The sequence below is a fragment of the Eretmochelys imbricata genome, chromosome 3 (assembly GCF_965152235.1).
Source record: "Eretmochelys imbricata isolate rEreImb1 chromosome 3, rEreImb1.hap1, whole genome shotgun sequence".
NCBI lineage: Eukaryota > Metazoa > Chordata > Testudines > Cheloniidae > Eretmochelys > Eretmochelys imbricata.
In genome coordinates, this window is record NC_135574.1 from 202,284,199 (window position 1) to 202,306,127 (window position 21,929).

At 43.8% G+C, this 21,929-nt stretch overlaps 1 protein-coding gene across 1 annotated transcript in view; it reads right to left on the reverse strand.

The window, feature by feature from the left end:
• PLCB1 (phospholipase C beta 1) overlaps positions 1–21,929 on the reverse strand; it is a 659,574-nt gene that overhangs the window by 176,201 nt on the left and 461,444 nt on the right. Inside the window, exon 10 of the mRNA XM_077812057.1 lies at positions 10,804–10,950. Within this exon, the coding sequence (XP_077668183.1) occupies positions 10,804–10,950 (147 nt within the window). The remainder of the gene's footprint in view (positions 1–10,803; positions 10,951–21,929) is intronic.

The following is a 21,929-nucleotide window of genomic DNA, read 5'->3' on the forward strand; positions in this document are numbered from 1 at the left end:
TCCGCTGATCTATGTTGCCTGAAAAGTTGTATGTATTTACAGCTGTTTTCTTTTACGTTGTCTTTGTTTTCCCTCAAAGCAGTCTGAATGTTGATGAATGCTACTGTATGTCTTAGGAGAATATTGTCCATCATCTACTGGTTTGCATCAAACATTTTGGACTTGTGAAATCCTTGACTTCGGAAATCTCTATCCAAAGCATCACATGCACTGCTTGCCATATGACACGTATCCACGTTGCTCTGCTAACATGATTCAACTCTCTTTGGAACGATCACCGCTAAGGGTGAGAGGATGTTCAGTGTCCATGAACATTCAATCCTCAGCAAGACTGCCAACCAGTGTGCAAAACCAGTATCAATTGGTTTAGTGCTTTGGACGACTAATTTTTCTAATACATGAAATAAAAGCAATATTCCAAGTGTTTAACGTATATTATTTATTCAAGGGATGGCCACTTGATTCTGCATCTATTCCAAATAATCTCTCTCGCAGACAAATTCTGAAAGGTACTAATAGAAGCAATAATGGTAATACTTGCAATAGGGTAGTTTGAGTATCACGCTACTACAGAACAATATAATACTGAACACTGGAAGTTCCCTTCTTCAATACATACTAAATCTGCTTTAGCACCATAGTACTCTAATTGCTACTGAATTGCACTGAATAAGGAGGAGCATATTTTTGACAAAACCTGAATTTCCCAGTAAACACAAGACCAGATCCTCAGCTGGTATGAACTGGCATTGCACTATTAAAGTCAATTGAACTATGCCGATTTATACCAGCTGAGGATTCATAGATTCCAAAGCCAGATGGGACCGTTGTGCTCAGCTAGTCTGACCCCCTGTATAGCACAGGCCACAGAGCCCCCCCAAAATAATTCCTAGAGCGTGTATTTTAGAAAAAGACACTCAGTCAAAAGCAGCCCCTCACTGTGAGCAAGATTCAAAACTGCACGGGGGAACCCCATTGATTTTGAGTCCAATGTGTTAACCACTCATCCATCACAGCTGTTTTGGCTGTCAGGGGGCTAGCCTACTGTCTCCACATCCGTGCACTTACAATTACCCATTCGGCCTGCAAACAACATGATTTGCAGAAGCTTTCACACAGATCTAGATTTTCAAAGTTATGCTAGCCCGCTTGTGTGCACATACCCCTTCCACGTGTGTAAAACATGTCATAGAGGTAAGTTTTTCCAGCACATAGCCAGTTGGATGTGCCCTTTAAACTATTGCTTTATCACTATCATAGCTATGCTGAGTACCAGCTCATTTTTCTTTATATTTGCATAGCAGTAAGCTTCATATCTGACGTGTAAAACATCCCGCATCGGATCTGATATGCCAGAGTTGTCTGATTGCCAAAGATGTGACTTCAAATCTGAATTTCAATGATTTACACAAACAAACCACTGAAGTGTCACATGGCATAGGACAAAAGCCTGCACTTACCTTTAGCCTCTCTAGAGGTGGGATCAGAGCAAGTCAGGTGTGAGGTCCTGATTCACCCTTCCTGTGCAAGGCAGACTGGTTTGGCGGGAGAGGGGGAGAATGTATTCTGAAGTTCACCTTAGTACTTCTTCAAACAGATGCAGTATGCAGCTGCTTCTAGCACATGTTGCTGATCACACATGTAGCACAGTGCAATCCAGGGGTGAAATCCTGACTTCATTAAAGTCACTGGCAAAAATCCCACTGACTTCATTTTTAAGGGACTAGATGTGGAAACATGCCACAGCACATGGATCAAGAGGGACTAGCACAATGTGGCCATGGGGCTTAAAGTTGGCAGCCTGGATGTATTTGCCCCGGGTACTCCATTCAGCACAACGTACAGTACCAGTGTATGTAAGTGGGGCTTTCTCCTCCTTAAAATAGAAGCTTGAGGACAACTCTTTAATTTTAATGCACTCTAACCCTCAGGCTTCTGAGCATTGCACTAAAGGATATGCCCAAACCTAGGAAATTTCAAAATGGCAACAAGAACGGGCACAGAAAATGTTAATATCTTAGGGTTAGGGTTAATAGCTCATTGTTAAACAACAGTGAATTATCCCCACAAAAAAACAAATTAAAGGAAACAAAGAAGTGATGAATGGCCATTAAAAGTTGTGGATTTTTTTAACCTGCCCTTTAATTTGGGCCTATTTTCTCTCTGTGTATCCTATGTTCCCATCCGACCAAACGGCTACTTTCTACTGTGGCTGTTCATTTCTGCAGCTAGTTAAGGCAGAAGTCCTCGAAGCTATTAGTACCAGCTGCTTTAAAGACAGCCTGAACTGAGAGTATGTCTACACTTCAATTAAACCCCCATGGCTGGCCTGTCTCAACTGACTCAGGCTTGCAGGGCTCCGGCTGCAGAGCTGGAAAACTGCAATCTAGACATTCGGACTCATGCTAGAGCCTGAGCTCTGGGACCCCTGAACATCTGCACCAGTTTGACAGCCCTGCAGCCCAAGCCCAAGCTGACACAGGCCAGACACAGGTGTTTAACTGCAGTGTAGACATACTCTAAGAGTTTTGCCTCCATGGCACACTCAGAGCCTGACAAGTGAAGGAGCAGGAGACCTGAGATGAATCCAAATGAGGATGTTTTATTTTTGGCAGTAAGAACGTAAGAATTGTCATGCTAGACCAGAACAGTGGTCCATCTAGACCAGTAACGGGTCACTCAGAGTGGCCAATCTCACCTTCAGGGGAAAATGTAAGACCCCTATACAGTAGCTGTGTGATACTGTATTGGGGCAGGATGGAATTTCTGACTGCAGCTGGTGATCATCTCGTGGCCTGAAGAATGAGGATTTACAGTCCTTATAATCCTTACCCTAGCTAGTGTGACTCCAAATGGTGTCAGACCAGCCCTAAAATCTCATTACCATAGTATCTTAGCACCTCACATTAAACGTGTTTTTCCTCACAAACACCCCTGTGATGTAGGGCAGTGATCCTCTCCCCATTTTACAGATTGGGGACCTGAGGCACAATGAGGCTAAGTGACTTCCCATGGTCCCACAGGAAGTCTGTGGCAGAGCAGGGATGTGACCCACATCTCCCAGTTCCTAGATGAGTACTCTAACCTCTCTTCCTCACTAAAATGCATTTCTCAAGCGGGAACATCATGAAATAACTTACCCTTCACTCTTTTTTTTAAAGCATCCTCAAAGTGTCTATGAACTATGCCAGCGTGGGCATTGTAAGTTCTGGATGTTGCAACATAAATACTGTGTGGAGTAGATGGACTGGTACTGTACCTGTGCCTTTTTTTAGTAAGAGGTGAAGTTACACAGCTCCATGTTCCAGCTAATCTTAATCGTTGAGAGCCCAGTCCTTTTCCCCTCTACTGGGTAACTTGGATGGGGTTTTGTGGTCTTCCCACTGGGGGCTTTGGAAATGGGGAAGGCAAAGAAGCATCTTCACAAAACTGCAGAGTGGTCGTGGTTTTGCACGGTGGGCACTACTCCAGTGCCCTCTCCCCAAGGTGCCCCCCGCTTTCCATCCCTCTCTCCCTATAAGTCCCTTCTGTCCAGTGGTGAGCTGGAGCTGGTTCACACCGGTTCGCTGGAGCCGGTTATTAAATTTAGAAGCCCTTTTAGAACCGGTTGTCCTGTGAGGGATAACTGGTTCTAAAAAGGCTTCTAAATTTAACAACCAGGCAAAACTGGTACCTTAGGCGCCGACTCCGTGGGTGCTCCGGGGCTGGAACACCCACAGGGAAAATTTAGTGGGTCCAGAGCACCCACCGGCAGCTCCCCTCCCCGTCCCCAGCTCACCTCCGTTCCGCCTTCGCCTCAGAGTTACTCTCCGCCCCGCTCTGCTTCTCCGCCCCCCGGCTTCCCGCGAATCAGCTGTTTGCACTTAGATGAGAGGAAAGTGATCAGGAACAGTCAGCATGGATTCACCAAGGGCAAGTCATGCCTGACTAATCTAATTGCCTTCTATGACGAGATAACTGGCTCTGTGGATGAAGGGAAAGCAGTGGACGTGTTGTTCCATGACTTTAACAAAGCTTTTGACATGGTCTCCCACAGTATTCTTGTCAGCAAGTTAAAGAAGTATGGGCTGGATGAATGCACTATAAGGTGGGTAGAAAGCTGGCTAGATTGTCAGGCTCAATGGGTAGTGATCAATGGCTCCATGTCTAGTTGGCAGCCAGTATCAAGCGGAGTGCCCCAAGGGTCGGTCCTGGGGCCGGTTTTGTTCAATATCTTCATAAATGATCTGGAGGATGGTGTGGATTGCACTCTCAGCAAGTTTGAAGATGACACTAAACTGGGAGGAGAGGTAGATATGCTGGAGGGTAGGCATAGGATACAGAGGGACCTAGATAAATTGGAGGATTGGGCCAAAAGAAATCTGATGAGGTTCAACAAGGACAAGTGCAGAGTCCTGCACTTTGGACAGAAGAATCCAATGCACCGCTACAGACTAGGGACTGAATGGCTCAGCAGCAGTTCTGCAGAAAAGGACCTAGGGGTTTCATTGGACGAGAAGCTGGATATGAGTCAGCAGTGTGCCCTTGTTGCCAAGAAGGCCAATGGCATTTTGGGATGTATACGTAGGGGCATTGCCAGCAGATTGAGGGACGTGATTGTTTCCCTCTATTCGGCATTGGTGAGGCCTCATCTGGAGTACTGTGTCCAGTTTTCGGCACCACACTACAAGAAGGATGTGGAAAAATTGGAGAGAGTCCAGCGGAGGGCAACAAAAATGAGTAGGGGACTGGAACATATGACTTATGAGGAGATGCTGAGGGAACTGGGATTGTTTAGTCTTCGGAAGAGAAGAATGAGGGGGGATTTGATAGCTGCTTTCAACTACCTGAAAGGGGGTTCCAAAGAGAATGGATCTAGACTATTCTCAGTGGTAGCGGATGACAGGACAAGGAGTAATGGTCTCAAGTTGCAGTGGGGGAGATTTAGGTTGGATATTAGGAAAAACTTTTCCACTAGGAGGGTGGTGAAACACTGGAACGCGTTACCTAGGGAGGTGGTGGAATCTCCTTCCTTAGAAGTTTTTAAGGTCAGGCTTGACAAAGCCCTGGCTGGGATGATTTAATTGGGGATCGGTCCTGCTTTGAGCAGGGGGTTGGACTAGATGACCTCCTGAGGTCCCTTCCAACCCTGATATTCTATGATTCTATGATTCTAAGTCGGGGGCGTGGGTGGGCTGAGAAGCAAGCGGTGACTTCACGCTCAGGCCCAAGGAGGCGGAGCAGAGGTGAGCTGGGGCGGCGGGGGGGCGAGGAGGGCTGCCCGCGCCGCAGCAGGTAAACCCAGGGGGCGCGCAGGGGAAGCTCTCCCCAGCTCGCCTCTGCCTCCCTGGGCCTGAGTGCGAAGCTGCCACCTGCTTCTCAGCCCTCCCAGGCTTCCCACGTGAACAGCTGATTAGCAGGAAGTGGAGGGGGGGTCGGAAAAGCAGAGCAGGACAGTGCGTTCAGGGGTGGAGGCAAGCTGGGGCCAGGCGCAGGGTGGGGCGGGGAGCTGCTGGTGTTTGCTCTGCACCCACCAAATTTTCCCCGTGGGTGCTCCAACGCCGGAGCACCCACAGATTTGGCGCCTAAGGCGCCACTTTTGATGTGATCAGTAGGGGGAGCGGCCGCTCCCCCTGCTCCCCCTAGCTACACTACCCCGCCCCTAGGAGCCAGAGGGACCTGCGGGATGCTTCCTGGGAGCTGCCCAGGACTCCCCACCTCGCCCCCCGGCAGGTCCCTCTGGCTCTTAGGGGGGCTATGACCCCATCGTGGGGTGAGGAGGGAACAGGTTATTAAGATTTTGGCAGCTCATCACTGCTTCTGTCCTGCCCAAAGGTGCCCATACCCCAACTTTCCCTGTTGCCATGGAAAGCAACACTCTTTATGTGTCTCTGAATGGAGGGAGAACGAGAAGCTGCTCCTGAGAGGATACCTGGGGCTCCTCCCCACCCTGCTCAGCTCCCACCTGGTGACCAGGTTTCTGCCTCTCCCAAGCTCTTCTACCCTCCAAGCCAACAGAGCAGGGGTGGGAAAAACCCAGACAGAGATGGCTGGGGGGAAACCTACTGTAAAGTGGCCCTGCTACCCTATTGCCTGGTCCCAGCAGCTCAACAAGTGTTCAGTGACAGCAGGGAAGATGGTGAGGGGAGAGGAAAGTTAGCTTAGTGCTGCTACATAACACAGCAACCTCAGACTGGTCACTGTCCCGTCTTGTCCTCCCCCTCCTCAACAGCACATTGTTGTCTCTTGAAATTGTGAAGCTGGAGCATCATGGTGTTGGGTTTTTTGTTGTTGTTGTTTTTTTGCCCATCTTAATTTCCTTCCCACCCCTGAAACTTCAGGTGTTGTGAGGTAGATGTTGGTAACCCACAAGCTGGGAAGGTCTATTCTGCTTGGAAAAGCTGGCAAGATCCTGTGCAAGAAGGGAGGTGGGTGCACAGGTTGGGTGGAAAGGTTTTAGGGAAGTGTTGAAGGTTGCAAATAAGTGATGCAAGTTGTGGGCTCAGTACTTGAAGCACAAAAGCAGATGGGTGCTGTAGGCAAAGAATATTGTTGCAATAAAGAAGGAGATAATGAATTTGTATCCAAGGAATACTGCTCGGCATTCTTCATGGGAGATGCTCAATGGCCTAGGAGCACAGGTAGAGGAAATGGATATTGGAGGTGAAGCAGGGTTGGGAGTTAGTTGGGCAGACTTTGCAGTCTATGCATACACACTCAACACAAAACTGATGAGCTCTGCATCCTGCATTTGTTTTTCTTCTTAACAGGCAAAAAGGCGGATGGCAAAATATAATTTTAAAGGTTAAATAAGTGTGCGAAAACGATTGTGATAGATAATGATCATTACTGCTTGGCTTCCAGTGCTGCAAGGAATGCTGCTGCAGTGTCACTCCCCACTGTGACAACAGCAATAACTTCAGGCAACTCTGAGAAGAAATCAGTCACAAAACAGGACTGCCGATTAATGTCTGAAGGATATTTCTTTAAAAAATCAGTGGTGAGAGAAATATTTTTTGCCCCGAAGAGGAGATTTCTTTAAACCACGTTCGAATTAATAGAAATTACTTCTTTCCTGATGGATTTTACCTTTGTTCTTAACTATTGCATTTCTTTCAGGGGGAGGGGGAAGCAATAAAGCTTCTAAATAAATAATCAGGACTTGTTTCTACTAAAGGCTAGAAAAATAGTCACGACAATTAAAAATAAAGTCAGACTGTACATATGTTTCTCTTCATGTTGTAACAGTGTTTCTTTGGGGATGCCTTTTTCTTAGCTTAAAAACTAACAAAAGGATTGATAATTAGTAGGGCAATAACTGTAACCATAATAAAGATGGATTGCTAGACTGAATGGTTTCCCTACTTCCTTAATAATGATTACATGATTGGTTGCTACTGCCATTTGCACTGCTCAAATGAGTACACAGATGTTGCTGAAGCTTTTGTTCCCAACTTTCCAAGCCTTTAACCCCTTCAACAGTCAACAAATAAGATTACAATCCAGTAGCATTTGTTGACATGTTAAACTGAATGAAGTGTCTGCGGAAAAAATGAAAACAGCAACACGGCTGTATCTGGGCTAGCTTGAAAATAAATCTATGGCTCTCAGCTTTTGTAATGAATCTATAAAATCTAATTATTAAGTCCTGTTCCACGCCAGCTGTCTCAGATTTATGGAGCACATGAACCCACAAAGAAACAGGGCACACATTTTGTATCTCAAAAGTTAAAACACTCTCAGCATGATTTTGTATTTTTTCTGGTTTAAATTATGACAGCTTTTTTTCACTTGTTCTGTAACAGCATTTTAATTCCACCAATCCACAAATGATATGTTAAATAGGACTGAGAGCTACATTTGAGTGAACAGTGTAACACTGTTGCAAAAAAGCAAATGCCATTCTGGGATATATTAGCAGCAGGAGTGTTGTAAGCAAGACACAAGAAGGAATACTTCTGCTTTACTCCATGCTGATTAGGCCTCAACTGGAGTATTGTGTCTAGCTCTGGGTGCCACTGGATATGGACGAATTGGAGAGAGTCCAGAGAAGAGCAACAAAAATGATTAAAGATCTAGAAAACATGAGCTATGAGGGAAGATTGAAAAACATTGGGTTTGTTTCGTCTGGAGAAGAGAAGACTGAGGGGGAACATGATAACAGTTTTCAAGTACATAAAAGGTTGTTACAAGGAGGAGGGAGAAAAATTGTTCTCTTTAACCTCTGAGCATAGGACAAGAAGCAATGGGCTTAAATTGCAGCCAGGGCAGTTAAGGTTGGACATTAGGGAAAACTTCCTAACTGTCAGGATAGTTAAGCACTGGAATAAATTGCCTAGGGCAGTGGTTCCCAAACTTGTTCCACTGCTTGTGCAGGGGAAGCCCCTGGCGGGCCGGGCCGGTTTGTTTACCTGCCGCACCCGCAGGTTCGGCTGATCGCGGCTCCCAGTGGCCGCGGTTCGCTGCTGCAGGCCAATGGGAGCTGCTGGAAGCAGCGGCCAGTACGTCCCTCGGCCTGGCCTGCTAGGGGCTTTCCCTGCAGAAGCGGCGGAACAAGTTTGGGAACCATTGGCCTAGGGAGGTTGTATGATCTCCACCATTGGAGATTTGGAAGAGCAAGTTAGACAAACACTTGTCAGGGATGGTCTATAATACTTAGTTCTGCTTTGAGCGCAGGAGACTGGACTCGAAGACCTCTTGAGGTCCCTTCCAGTCCTACAATTCTATTGTTTCCAAGAGTAGCTTCTGAAACTATCCCAAAATGTACATCAAGTAACGTGCTGGTGCAATTTGGTAGGAATTCTTTTCAAATTTGGTCTGACTTAAACTCATAAAAGGCAAGGCAAGTTTGAAACACAATTGGTAACTCACTCCTTCCTGCTGCAATATTAAGGTGTGTACTGTAAGATTATTTACAGTCCTGAGACATTTACGATATCTAAGACGAATAGTTTGGATTTCTGCCAAAGTTTCATCCTTGATTCTGTACTTCTTGGCTTCTGTTAGTTGTTAGCTAGTTGTCGGTTCTGTTGGTTGCTTTTAAGTTAGACCTTTAGGGCTTCATCATGTTCTGAGCTGCACCTATGTAAATCTAGAGTTACTCCACTGAAATCAAGGGCAGGACTGCAAATTTTCACTACCATAAATGGGAGCAGAATTTGGCCCTGTACTGCCTCCCCACTCCATGAGCCTATCCACTAATGTGAGAGACTTGCCACTTCTCTACAGCTCCTTGGACAGCAGCCTTACTATTTAAGTGACAGTTTCCATGGATCAGGAATTCTTTGTAACATTGCAGCATTCTAACTAAATGGATTCTTCTGTATATCAGTAGGGCCCAGTCCACATTACAGACAATAGACCTGCAAAATATCACCATAAAAATAAAGCTGCTTTTGTATTGAGAATGCTTGAATTCGTCTAAAGATCATACATTTCTATATATTAGAATCTTAACTTTTAAGCAGCCAAGCTGATATTTTTTTAATCTAATTTGCAGAAACAAAGCTGCTCCTGAGCAGAGCATGAGAAGTTTTAGGATACAATACGATTTACAGCCAAGGTATAAAACTCTGGACTACGGGTGTCTAATGGAAATACTGACAGTTCATTAATTATACAACAGCGGCAGTAGGTGCTGCAGAAAGTTCTATAACATATATAACAGATGCAAATTAACAACCACTTGCCCTGTTTAGATTGGGCTTCTACATGGAATTGTTGTGTTTGGATCAGTGCTCTCTGGCATTTTGCAGAACTAAGGCATGTCTCTAAATCAGTAACATTAAAAAGACCATAAATCAATTATATGAGCCAGATTTTTACTATGTACTGTTATCACTTCTTCCTTGTTTAATATAACACAAGATGATGCTAACATAAAATCAAATGTAACAAACAAAATTCCCTTAGGCAAGTGTGCTTAAAAATGCTTAATTTTTATATAATATAGAAAAAAAACATTTTAAAATTGTGAATTCACAATTCTTTCCCCGGAGATAAACCCTATGGCCAAGATTATAAAAAAGGAGAGTCAAAAGATAGGCTCCTAAATCTTTATGTAGCATAATCAGGGTAATGATCTGCTCTTGCAGTCTTGAGTGTTTTAAAGCCCCATTGACTTTAGAGCATAAATAATACAGATCAGGCCCTTAATTTAATTATGTCATGGGAGCTTCTGGGAGCTCAGCATTTCTGAGAATTGGCTTGCACCATCAAAGAGCCTAGATGCTGAAGGCAGTTAGCAGCCCAGATCGCCCCTCCTTAAGAAGAAAGGGGCAGAAAGGCAGGAGACTCATGAGCCATTCTGGACCTCTCTGATCTCTCAAACCAAAACAAATCTATTGGGAAGGTTGATCTCACAAAAGCTTCAGGTTCAATTAGTTTCAATTAGAGGGGGAAAAATGAAGTAGATGCAGGGAGGTTCTTACTATGAGGATTTTACCATATTGGTTCACCTCTCACGAATCGTTATGAAATATTGTCTTGGACGCTAGACAACGAACCATTTCTTTTCCAACTTAAACATCTGCTCCGAAGCCTTTTTATGTTCATGGGGATCTTTCAACTTCACTAGGCTTTTTGGATCAGGCACTGACTGAACTATATAACTTCCAATGGATGTTCAATATTAATAAGAATAAGGAGGTAACATCTCTGTGAAGCAGGATAAGAATCACTGTCTGTGTTGTCCTTACTTTTCAGAAACAATCAGAGTGTGGGATCATTTACACCCGAGTGGTTAGTGCATCCATCCAGTATGACTGCAAATACGCTGTCTATTAATGTTGCAAAGTAAGAAATCAGATCCTTCCCGTACTATACCTGTGAGGTAGGTGTTGTGTGAGGAATTGATCAAATAGTGAGATAATGGCTGAGACATGTCTTCATTCAAATCCAGTTTCTCAGGTGGAACAACGCCATTCTCTTCTCCACCCAGGTATCGCATAAATCCATCCACCGATATCTGTCCTGGGAAAGCACAGATTCGGGGGAATCAAACGTTAATTCTAAGCACAGTCTCCTCGGTACATACATATTTTCCCATTCAATGCATATCTAGAATGTGGCATATGAGAAAGGCCACGTTATAATCACATTAGACTAGTTATGAATATGGCCTACATTTATACCATTTACAGAAGTGTTTTTATTATTATTACCCTTAAACTCTCAGAATTGTGTGTAGGGATCTAAACACATGACATCAATTGTACAGTTTCGTACAGAGAGACTGTCCTGCCACACTGTTGATCTCATTCCATTCACTGCAATGAGAGCCAAGCATCAAAATTCCCCATATATGGCCCATACATAAAATGTCATAAATAGTACTACCTTGCCATTTATTTTGGTTTGTTCATTAACTTTCTAACTATTCTCATTCCCTCCAGTTCCTCTAGAGCCAAAGCCTGAGGTCCTAACTCAGTTTGCATTCAATTCTTTGCAATTTTCCTGGATAAGGACAGAGTAAAAAAGCCCACTGCTGGGGGAATAAATATGCCAGGAATCTGTAGGTCAGAAGGCTATGGACACAAACCAATCAAAAGGATCTGGTAAATTCTCTGCTGTCAACATGATTCCAGTATGTACATCTGAACTTAGACTAACGAACCCCCTCAGCAAGTGTGAGTTAGTGTTTTGTTTTGTAATTACTTCACCAATTTGAACACCCCTTTGAAACTGCAGGAGCAAGATCTGCCTGGGCACAAGCGGGATCTACACCACTGACGGCAGTGAAGCTGTGCCTCATTCCACAGAGGCTGAATTTGAGCTGTAAACCACTAGGCTTTGACTTACTCTGGATCTGACACATGCTACTCCACTGGGCCAAGCCATAACATTTCCTCTCAACCTTCCCCCCCGCCGTTTTTTTCTGATTTTATTTGTCTAGTTTTCCTCTACTGGTCTGTTAGAGGAACTGTAGTAACCCAGCAGCTTCAGGCTGTTCCCTCAGCGCATTACCTCAGAGGTGGGGAAACCTCTGATGTAGCTCGCTCCCGGCCCCTCCCCTGCTGTTCCCCCTCCCCGGCAGCCTCAGCTCACTGCACCGCCGGCGCAATGCTCCGGGCGGCGGGGCTGCGAGCTCCTGCAGGGCCGCGGCCTGCCCCGGGGCTCTGTGCTGCGTGGTGCGCGGCTGCCTCTCCTGGTGCTCTGGACGGCACGGCTGTAGTGCCGCCAGCCACCGGTGCTCCAGGCAACGCGGTAAGAGGGCAGGGAGCCGGGGGGGGTTGGATAGAGGGCAGGGGAGTTCAGGGTGGTGGTTCGGGGTGGGGGTGTGCATTGGGGTCGGGGCGGTCAGAGGGCGGGGAACAGGGGGGTTGAATGGGGGCAGGGGTCCGGGGGGGCAGTCAGGAAGGAGGGGGGGGTTGGATGGGGTGGCGGGGGGCAGTCGGGGCAGGAGTTCCGGGGGCGGTCAGGGAGAAGGGGTGATTGGATGGGGCAGGGGTTCCAGGGGTGGCCATCAGGGGACAGGGAATGGGGGGGTTGGATGGGGCAAGAGTCCCGGGGGAGCCTTCAGGGAGTAAGAAGCACGGGGGGTTGGCTAGGGGGCGGGGGCCAGGCCACGCCTGGCTGTTTGGGGAGGCACAGCCTCCCCTAACTGGCCCTCCATACACTTTCGGAAACCCGATGTGGACCTCAGGCCAAAAAGTTTGCCCGCCCCTGCACTACATACTTGTTCCTTGTAGATAAACATAAATAAATACTGACTTCTCTACCTTTGAAGAACCTAGGATACACAATATCTGTGTATCTGTACAATATCTCTAACTGCAGGAGCTAGCGGACTCGGGACTGGGCTAGGACGTGGAAGATCTGGGATCTGGTTCCTAACTCTGAGACTGTCTAACTCTGTGATCATAGCAAAAATCACAAGTTCTATGCCTCAAGCAACCTGACCTGTGAAAATGGCACCTGGCCTTTGTAAAGGCCTCTGAGATTATCAGGTGAAAATGTGCTCACTCTCTCTCCCTGCATAAAGTAGCTATTTTAAGTCTGGGCATGGACTTCAGGATTTGGCTGTGATCAGAGAGGAGGATGTGGCCAGTGAACCAAAGCGTGTTAAGTGTGTAACAGATTTACATTCTGATGTCTTGTTCTCATGACCACCAATGATCATCACACCAAATGAATCTATTTCTGTGACAAGGAGCATAGTCAGAATACAAAATAGCGCAATCATTATTCTTTCTCATGACAACGACCAGAAGAAGGGTGAAAGGGAAAACAGCAAGCCCATCCACAGCTTGAACATAGCAATCTGACTACAGCCTCCTTGGATGCTCTGACACAGAGTAATCAATCACCTATAGACTGAGGCCTAGATGCTTTCCCTTTCACAGCTGGAGCAAAAAGAGTCAGGAAACCTTCCTCGGGTTTCAAGCCCAGTGATTCATTGGACAATCAGAGGGCTGGAAAATCTGCTCGGCACAAAGACCTGACCAGTTCAGGTGCCATGGGGCTGTGCTGTTACTGGCTGCACATTGCTACCCAGCGAGTACAGACCTGATCCCAAACCCATCAAAATCAACAGAAAGACTCCCAATGACTTGGATCAGGCTCTGCGTGACATAAATGCAGAGTTAATGCTACTCTGTGACTGTTTCCTGCAGAATTAACCACACTCTCCACCCCCACGCCCGGGACAGGGTGGGGCTTTCCTGGGCCCCGCTTGGGTGTTTTCAGAGTTTCTTCTCTTCCCTTCCAAAGTTTTTTTTTTCCTTTGGGAACCTTACTTCAGTCTTCCTGGATTTCCAGGTACAAGGACCTTCCTCTTAAGGACGTTCAGTCTGAGTTTTCCTTTAAGAGAATCCATTGAGGTCTGGCTTGTTTATAGCAGGTAGGTATGGCTAAACCTTGGGCCAGGGTTTATCTTCAACTGCTCCCTGGAGTGATCAGCTTGTATCTGGTCTGGTGAGTCCTTGTGGGTGGCGGAAGTTTACATGCTGTCTTCCTCCCAGCAACCCTGTTGTAAGGGACAGCAGCTTTTCTCCTGGCTGCTGCCCTTCCTGTGACAAGTTCTCCCTTTTAAACTTGCTTCCTCCAAGTGGAGCAGGCTCTGCTCCAGAGGAGCTTGTTAGCCATCTTGATTGGGATGGAGGCATGCCCCATCATACCCCCACCACAGTTCCCTACCTCATCCTCACCTCAAATATCTGTGGAGCCTTAAACAGGTGGTGCTAATGTGGAGAGGCCTCATAGCCTTGCTAGCTATGCACCTACATAGCTTAGCAGCTAGCTCATTGCGACAGTGGGCTACTTCTTCTTCATCACAATGAGGCAGACTGCATCTCAGACACTGACACAATATGCAAGCAGAATTATTGCAGATTTTGCAGTGGTGTGAGTTTGATGGTGGAATGGAGACAGCAGATGTAAAAGATGCTTTTATTCCTGGGTTCTAATTTAGTAGCTCGTTTGTGACCATGTAAATGATCTTGCCAAGGCCCACCAATGATCGACAATTCTCCATAGATGGTAGTCTGCAATAAAATTACTTGAACGTATTGGTACGGTGTGTTCTGAGTTTTCTCAGTCATGCCACAAGGGGAAAAAAAAGCATGACCAGCTTCTTCAGTACCGACTATCATATTTCATCTGAGTATTAGGAAAAGGGAAACTGGCCAAGCGAACAAGCACAGCAAGACAGGTCCACAGTGAAACTGCTGTTCTTTGTGCTCTTCTACAAACAGGAGGACACAGTCCTGGATCTGAAAAGGAGCAGCACAAGAAACTGAAGTATCGGGCTTGATCACAGAGACCTTACTTGGGCAATTCCCACGAGGCCTATGTTGTGTCTTTATCTACTTCACTAACCTAAGCTTTTTTTTTCTTTTTTTCCTCTAACTCAGGTCTTTAGAAATGTTCCAATTTAATTTCTTTAAAATAATCAATATAATCTCTCTCCACATCCCTGATATAAAGTGCAGTGCACTGCTGTGAAAAGAGAATTAAATTGGCTTGTTTTCTTCTCACTCACCATTACCATTAATAAGAGTTCAAGGGGTCAAATCATTCCTTGTGTGGCCCTAAAGCTTTCACATGATGCCCTCAGCGATACCTCTGCAATTCCCTTGCCTTCTATGCGTTGGAACGAGTGTAACTAACCACTACATAGGATCTGATCCAAAGCACACTGAAGTCAGTTAAAAGACTCCCATTAATTCCTATGGGTTTTGGATCAAGTATACAGTAAATAATTTCATTGATAATGCAAAAGAACGAATAGAATCCAAAACACACTTTCTTAGCTGTGTTGGCACTGGAGTAAACTGTACTCTAGTTATAATCACACCAGCTATGTTCATAAATCTCTTGCAGTTAACAGTTGAGATCTTTTCCTTTACTGGGGTAGCGTACTGTTCAGTAGGTCACCAGTACACAGAATGCCTTTCTTTCCCACCGAGATGGCTCCTCTCTAATACATGTAATTCTTCAGAGGTTATTTACAAAATTATATTTCATGGGGTAATGCAGAAGGACTCTCCGCCATGAAATGCTCACCCAGATGATGTCCACCAAAAAAAAATACTTCCTCCCTTCTGTGCATCCTATACATTAAACATCCTATACATTACTTAGACCTTTCCCATCATTCAGCAAGTACTTGTTCTGTTTAAAGATACAAGTTTCTTAAGGGAAAAATACCACATGTATACTCTTTGTGAAGATACCCTTGATGTCCTTTGTAACAGAACATTGTACTTCCATCATATCAAGGTTTACAGTTCTCATGCAGGAGAATATTAAGGATGTTCTAATGGATCACCAATTTTCAACTTAAGCCAAGTCTGTTTCTGATTAATGGTCAATTACAATTTGTCTTAATACTTCTTTTTAAGAAAGGAAATCCATACTGTTATTTTTGTTGTCAAAAAAGTGTAAAAACCAGCCTGGTACATAATTTTTTCTTCTATACACAGAGAAAACTGATGGATTATTGATATTAGTTATGTATTTGACAGGACAACTGGTGACTGATGAGCTTTTGACCTCACTCACTAGTACATGTTTTAAAATTAAAAACACAACAAGCATATTTCATATTATGTGACAGCTGGATTTACTGGCAGAGCTTGTCATAAAGATCTTGCTCCTGTGCAGAATGGACTATACTTTTGTGTCTGATGACCATGGAGCCTAGAAATCTGTTTACCATGGAAAAAAGTGGAATTTGCATTTTTACAGAGAATCTTTAGTTTTTACATTTTGTGAAAAAAAACATACAGTAGAACCCCATTTATCCATCTCTCCATATTAACTGACCCACCAGCTGCATGGGGCTGACCACCTGAACCACCAGCCGCTGGCAGCCCTGGGTGGTTCAGTTAAGATGCAGAGCTGGATAATGGTGGCTTGGATACACTGCGTTCTACTGTATATCAGTAAGACACTGTGTTCAACTGATACCTATCTATATTGGGGCTAGTGAAACTAAAGTGCAGCATTTAATTTTAATCACGAAAAAACCAAGATTATTTTTGTTGGAGAATTTTGGGTTTTTTATCACAGAAAACTAGGATTCCCTGCTGATGACTATCGTTTTTCTCCCATGGACCCACTATACTGAGAGATAGAGAGAGAGGAGGAGTGTTTCAGTTGCATGATATTTGGGTCCCAAAACATGAACACACACACACACAAAAGGCTTTGGTGGGGTTTGGTGAAAGCAGCCTCCTAGGAGTGTGAATACAGAATGTGGCCCCATATTTTACCACATAAAGGAATGGGAGAAGTAAAATACTGGAAAAGTATTGAGAAAAACATATAAGGGCCTAAAGGATACCTGGAATAATATGTAGTCCTGCTACTCTATGTATTATTTGTAAATGAGGTAACATTTTCAAAAGCACTCAAGTGGCTTAGGGGCCTACCCCACATTTTCAAAGGAGACAGACACAGATTCTCAAAAATATCCAGGTGCCCAAGTCACTTTTGAAAATGGGAATTAAGGTTTTTTAATTGTTTAATTGTTTCAGCCCTCACCATAATATCTGGGCATTTTATAAACTTCATCGGTTATCTGAGAAGAGGAACACTCCCCTCCCCCCTTCCTTTTAAGCCACTTTCTCACAGTGATCGGCAACACAGAAAAGTTGCACGAGACAAAATTGATCCCTTTTTTGATCATATTAACAAGCTAGTGGAGGAAGCGATACACTAGAATGCATATATCTGGCTATTATTGATGAAGGAATCTTACTGGAAAAGTTAATCCAGCAGAGAACGAGAAATGAAAATGAACTGAAGGCTAACTAGATGGTCATGATGGTTCCTCCTGGCTCTGAAGCTATGAATTGGATTGTATGGGGGTCCCATTGCTAGGGCTGGTTTCATTTCACATCTCTGTTAATAATCTGAAAGAAGGGTCAGCCACATGACAAATAAATTGACATGGGAGTCTTTGTGAATAGGATGGGAGGGAGATACTTGGAAATCAGCAATACTGGAAAAATGGAGAGGTTACAAAGGGCAGCAATACTGGATGAGTTAGCAATGAGAAATGGTCGTAAAAGAAGCCAATGTGATTTAGGGCTGCAGAGGATACCAATATCAAATAACAGACCAAGGAAGTGACAATACATGGCCTCAGTCATACCACCACTAATGCACATACATAACCTTAATAATGAGAGGAGTCCCATTAGACGCATGAGTTTAGAGGTAAGCATGTGCTAGAAGTGTTGGAAGGATAAGGGTCTATATGTAAGTGCTAAGTCTGTACTCCTCACTATCGCAAAGGTGTCTGTCAACTGGAGATAATTTAGAGAACAGCAACAGAAATTATTTATAATATTTTCATAGAATCGTAGAACTGGAAGGGACCTCGAGAGGTCATCTAGTCTAGTCCCCTGTACTCAAGGCAGGACCAAGTATTATCTAGACCATCCCTGACAGGTATTTCTACAACCTGCTCTTAAAAATCCCTAATGATGGAGATTCCACCACCTCCCTAGGCAATTTATTCCAGTGCTTAACCACTCTGACAGTTAGGAAGTTTTTCCTAACGTCCAACCTAAACCGCCCTTGCTGCAATTTAAGCCCATTGCTTCTTGTCATGTCCTCAGAGGTTAAGAAGAACAATATTTCTCCCTCCTCCTTGTAACAACCTTTTTTATGTACTTGAAAACTGTTCTCATGTCCCCTCTCAGTCTTCTCCAGACTCAACAAACCCAAGCTTTTCAATTTTCCCTTATAGGTCATGTTTTCTAGATCTTTAATCTTTTTTGTTGCTCTTTTTCCTCCACTCTGTCCACATCTTTCCTGAAATGTGGCGCCCAGGATAACAGGATAGCACTTTCTACCCAAGCATCGTAAAAAGCTTTAAACAGGAACGTAAGCATTATTATTTCCATCTCACGACAGAAATGGAGCTATAACAAGATTATATGACCTGGAAAAAGATCTTAGGTCTCCTGATTCTGTGTCTTATGCTCTAACCACTAGATGACATTGCCTCCCTAAGGTACCTAGAGAAATAAGAAAAATGAGAGAGCTCAATACATATAACCTGTGTAAACAGTGACTAAGTAGGAATGTAATAACTGTCAGCAAGGATCTGAAGCATAAACAACAAGGATGGGAAGGAATTGTTTAAGGTGGCCAAGAGCAGAAGCAGCTAAGAGTAATGAGAACAGAATAAGCAATGGAAAATTTACGTCGGAATATTTGAAAAAGTTTCATAATAGTGAAATCTATTAAACTGTGGAACAGTAGTGCAATGGATGTGGCAGATGCCCCATTGCTTGAATCATTTAAAATTAGACCTGATATAATATTGGAGAATATACGGTCATACTGAGAGAATGGTGACCACACTTTGGATCTTTACTTTTTTAAAGATAAAAATAACACACTAAATTCTACTCTGAATTACACCTACCCAGCAACTCTCAGACTTACACAGACTGTAACACTGCTGAAAAAAAAGCAGGCTTACTATAAAATTAGAATCTTGCAGAGGACTCTTAACCAATAACACAGGAGAAGAGCAAGATTCCTTGCTGTATGGCTGCCTTGAAATATTGTACTAAAGACACAGGAATGGAGAATGGTATTTTCTAAGCAATTTCCAGAATAAATAGTTGGTGAATGACAAGTAGGTAGGGAGAGAAAACATAGGTCTGAAAGAAAAAAGATGTCTGCCCTTTAATTGAGTACATAAGGAAATTGTTCAATATCAGTTAATCCATGTGGAAATACGACTCCATCCTGCAGCGAAGGACAGTCAATTCTAGGATGTTTTGCTGAGTAAGAGCCAGTTGAACAAAGAAAGAAGAATCCGCTTTGTTTGAGTTAGAAATCTTTGTCACTATAATTCGAGCTGGGCAACATTTTTTGGATGAAACTTATTTTGCCAAAATAATTCCGATTCAGGGCAACTGAAATAGTATGTGAATGTGGGTCAAATTTGCTGATCAGAAAAAAGATTCCAAAAAAGTCAAAACATTCCCTTTTGCCATTTTTGAAATGAAACGTTTTGACTTTTCAATTCAAAACAGCTTTTTGTTTCAAATTTTACAATTTTATTTAAGAAAAGTTGAAAAACTCAACAAAACATTTTGTTTCAGTTTGAACAAACCACTTGGTTTGGCCCACAACTATTTTTTTATTTTTTAGTTTAGCCCACAAAACAAAACAAAAAACAAACAAAGATGGGGAAAAAAAACCCCAGCAATTCACACAGCTCTCATTTAAAACAAAGGCATCACCAACTTTTTATCATTTCAGATGATCCCTATGGAACAGGGAAAACAAACATTTGATGTCTCAGGATAGTTTCTGCAATAGGAAAACAATATATCCTCCACTCTACTGCCTGTGGTAGAGGAATTTAGACCCTTAAGCAATTTACGCTGCATTTACGTAAGTAAACCTTTCCTCAACTTACTACCATTCTTAAGCTGTATATGAACCAAGCAGAAATGCACTAGCAAAGTGAATGTCTACCCAATAATCTACATGTGCCTCTAGTATCACGAACCTCGGAAAATCTCCAAGAAGAACATGGTCACGTCAAATGTAAAAGGAAGACAGGAGAACAGAAGAGGCAAAGCTTCCAAAAATTTCTCCAAGATGTGCCTGGTTCATGTCAATAAATACAGATCAAGGAAGTACGCAAGTAATGTTACAATGTTAAATTTATTCCTATTTATTTATTTATTTATTTATCTATCTATTTATGGAGATTTCCATTCTGCCTTCGGCACTTTCCAAACGCTCAAGAAAGATGGGCTCTGCTCCAAGGGGCTCACAGTCTATGGAATTTGTGCCTTCTGCCACAGTGGTGGTTGATACCAGTAGGTTAAACTTGTAGGGTGGGTTTTTCAAAGCCACCTCAGAAAATCAGATGGCCAATTCTCATTAATTTCAATGGGAATTGGGTTTCTAACTCCCTAAGGTAGTTTTGAAAATCTCTGTTTTGCCTGCTAGAAAGTAGGACTAGGAATCACAACTGCTGGTGATTAATGGATACACATTGTGTGTTAAAAACATAATTTCAGAATACGGAGCTTCTGGAAAAGCTTCCCTTTTCGCTTTGCTTTGCCTTTATTGAAATCAAAACTGGATGTCTCGCTAAGGGTATGTCTACACTGCAGGTTTCTTTTGGAAACATGTAGTGTGCATACGTGCATAGCCCCCCCGTCATGGTATAAATCGCATTGTAGATGGTGAGGCATGGATGAACCTAGTAAAGACACACCTGAAGGATATGGGTATGTACCCAGAGTACATACCCTATGCGTTCTCTACTGCTGCAAGCCACACCTCCTGTCTACACTGCTTTTTATTAGCAGTGTAGCATCCCATTGCCTCCAGCTGCTGGAGCCTCTCCTCCTTCCCTGCCACAGGGAAATGCTTCAGCAGCAGGGGAAGGCCCTGGCAGCTCCCCACTGCTGGAGCCCTTCTCTGCCGCAGGGAAAGACTCCCGCAGCAGGGAACAGTTGAATCATTTTCCCCCTGCCTCCCCTCTGCCAGAGCCTTTCACTGACACGTACAGCTACACACTGCAGCATGGACACAGCCTGTTTTCACTCCCACTTGTAGCTACACGTACACTACGTGCTGCCAAAAGTGACGTGTAATGTAGAGGTAGCTTAACGGATGTGCTATTGCTCAAACAGAAGTTATGGGCTCGATGGAGGAATTACTGAGTGAGGTCCTATGACCCATGTTATGCAGAAAGTAACGGTAGATGATCGTAGTGGTCCCTTCTGGCCTTAAAAGTCTATGCATTTCCCTTTGATACAAGACAATCTAATATTTGCTTTTTAAAGTTATAATGACAGGTTTCAGAGTAACAGCCGTGTTAGTCTGTATTCGCAAAAAGAAAAGGAGTACTTGTGGCACCTTAGAGACTAACCAATTTATTTGAGCATGAGCTTTCGTGAGCTATAGCTCACTACATCTGATGAAGTGAGCTATAGCTCACGAAAGCTCATGCTCAAATAAATTGGTTAGTCTCTAAGGTGCCACAAGTACTCCTTTTCTTAAAGTTATAATGTAATTTTTCAAAGCCACAGACCAAATTTTGATCTCAGTTATACTGTCTTTAATGGGAATTGCATAAATGTAGGCAGGGGTCAGCCCCACTGGTTTTACTTTATATCACAGTTAAAATTATTAAACCAAAACAGTTTTAACAATATTTTTTAAAGGGTTACATTAAAAAATATCAAAAACTAGGGGGCTAAATTTCATTCTGGTGTAAATACGCATACCCTTTCCTCCAGAGTGTAGACCTAGACATGGTGACCAATGGTTTCATCAACTCTAGGTTAGACTACCACAAAACATCCATCTGAGGTAAACCATAAAAGCCACATGGAACCTCAGCAACTTGCTCCATCGTGCAGTCCAAAGAGAACACATCTTACTGCTAACTCTGTGCTTTTCTCTGACTCCCTATCCAATTCCCGTTTCATTTCAAAGTGATGGCCCTGATATGT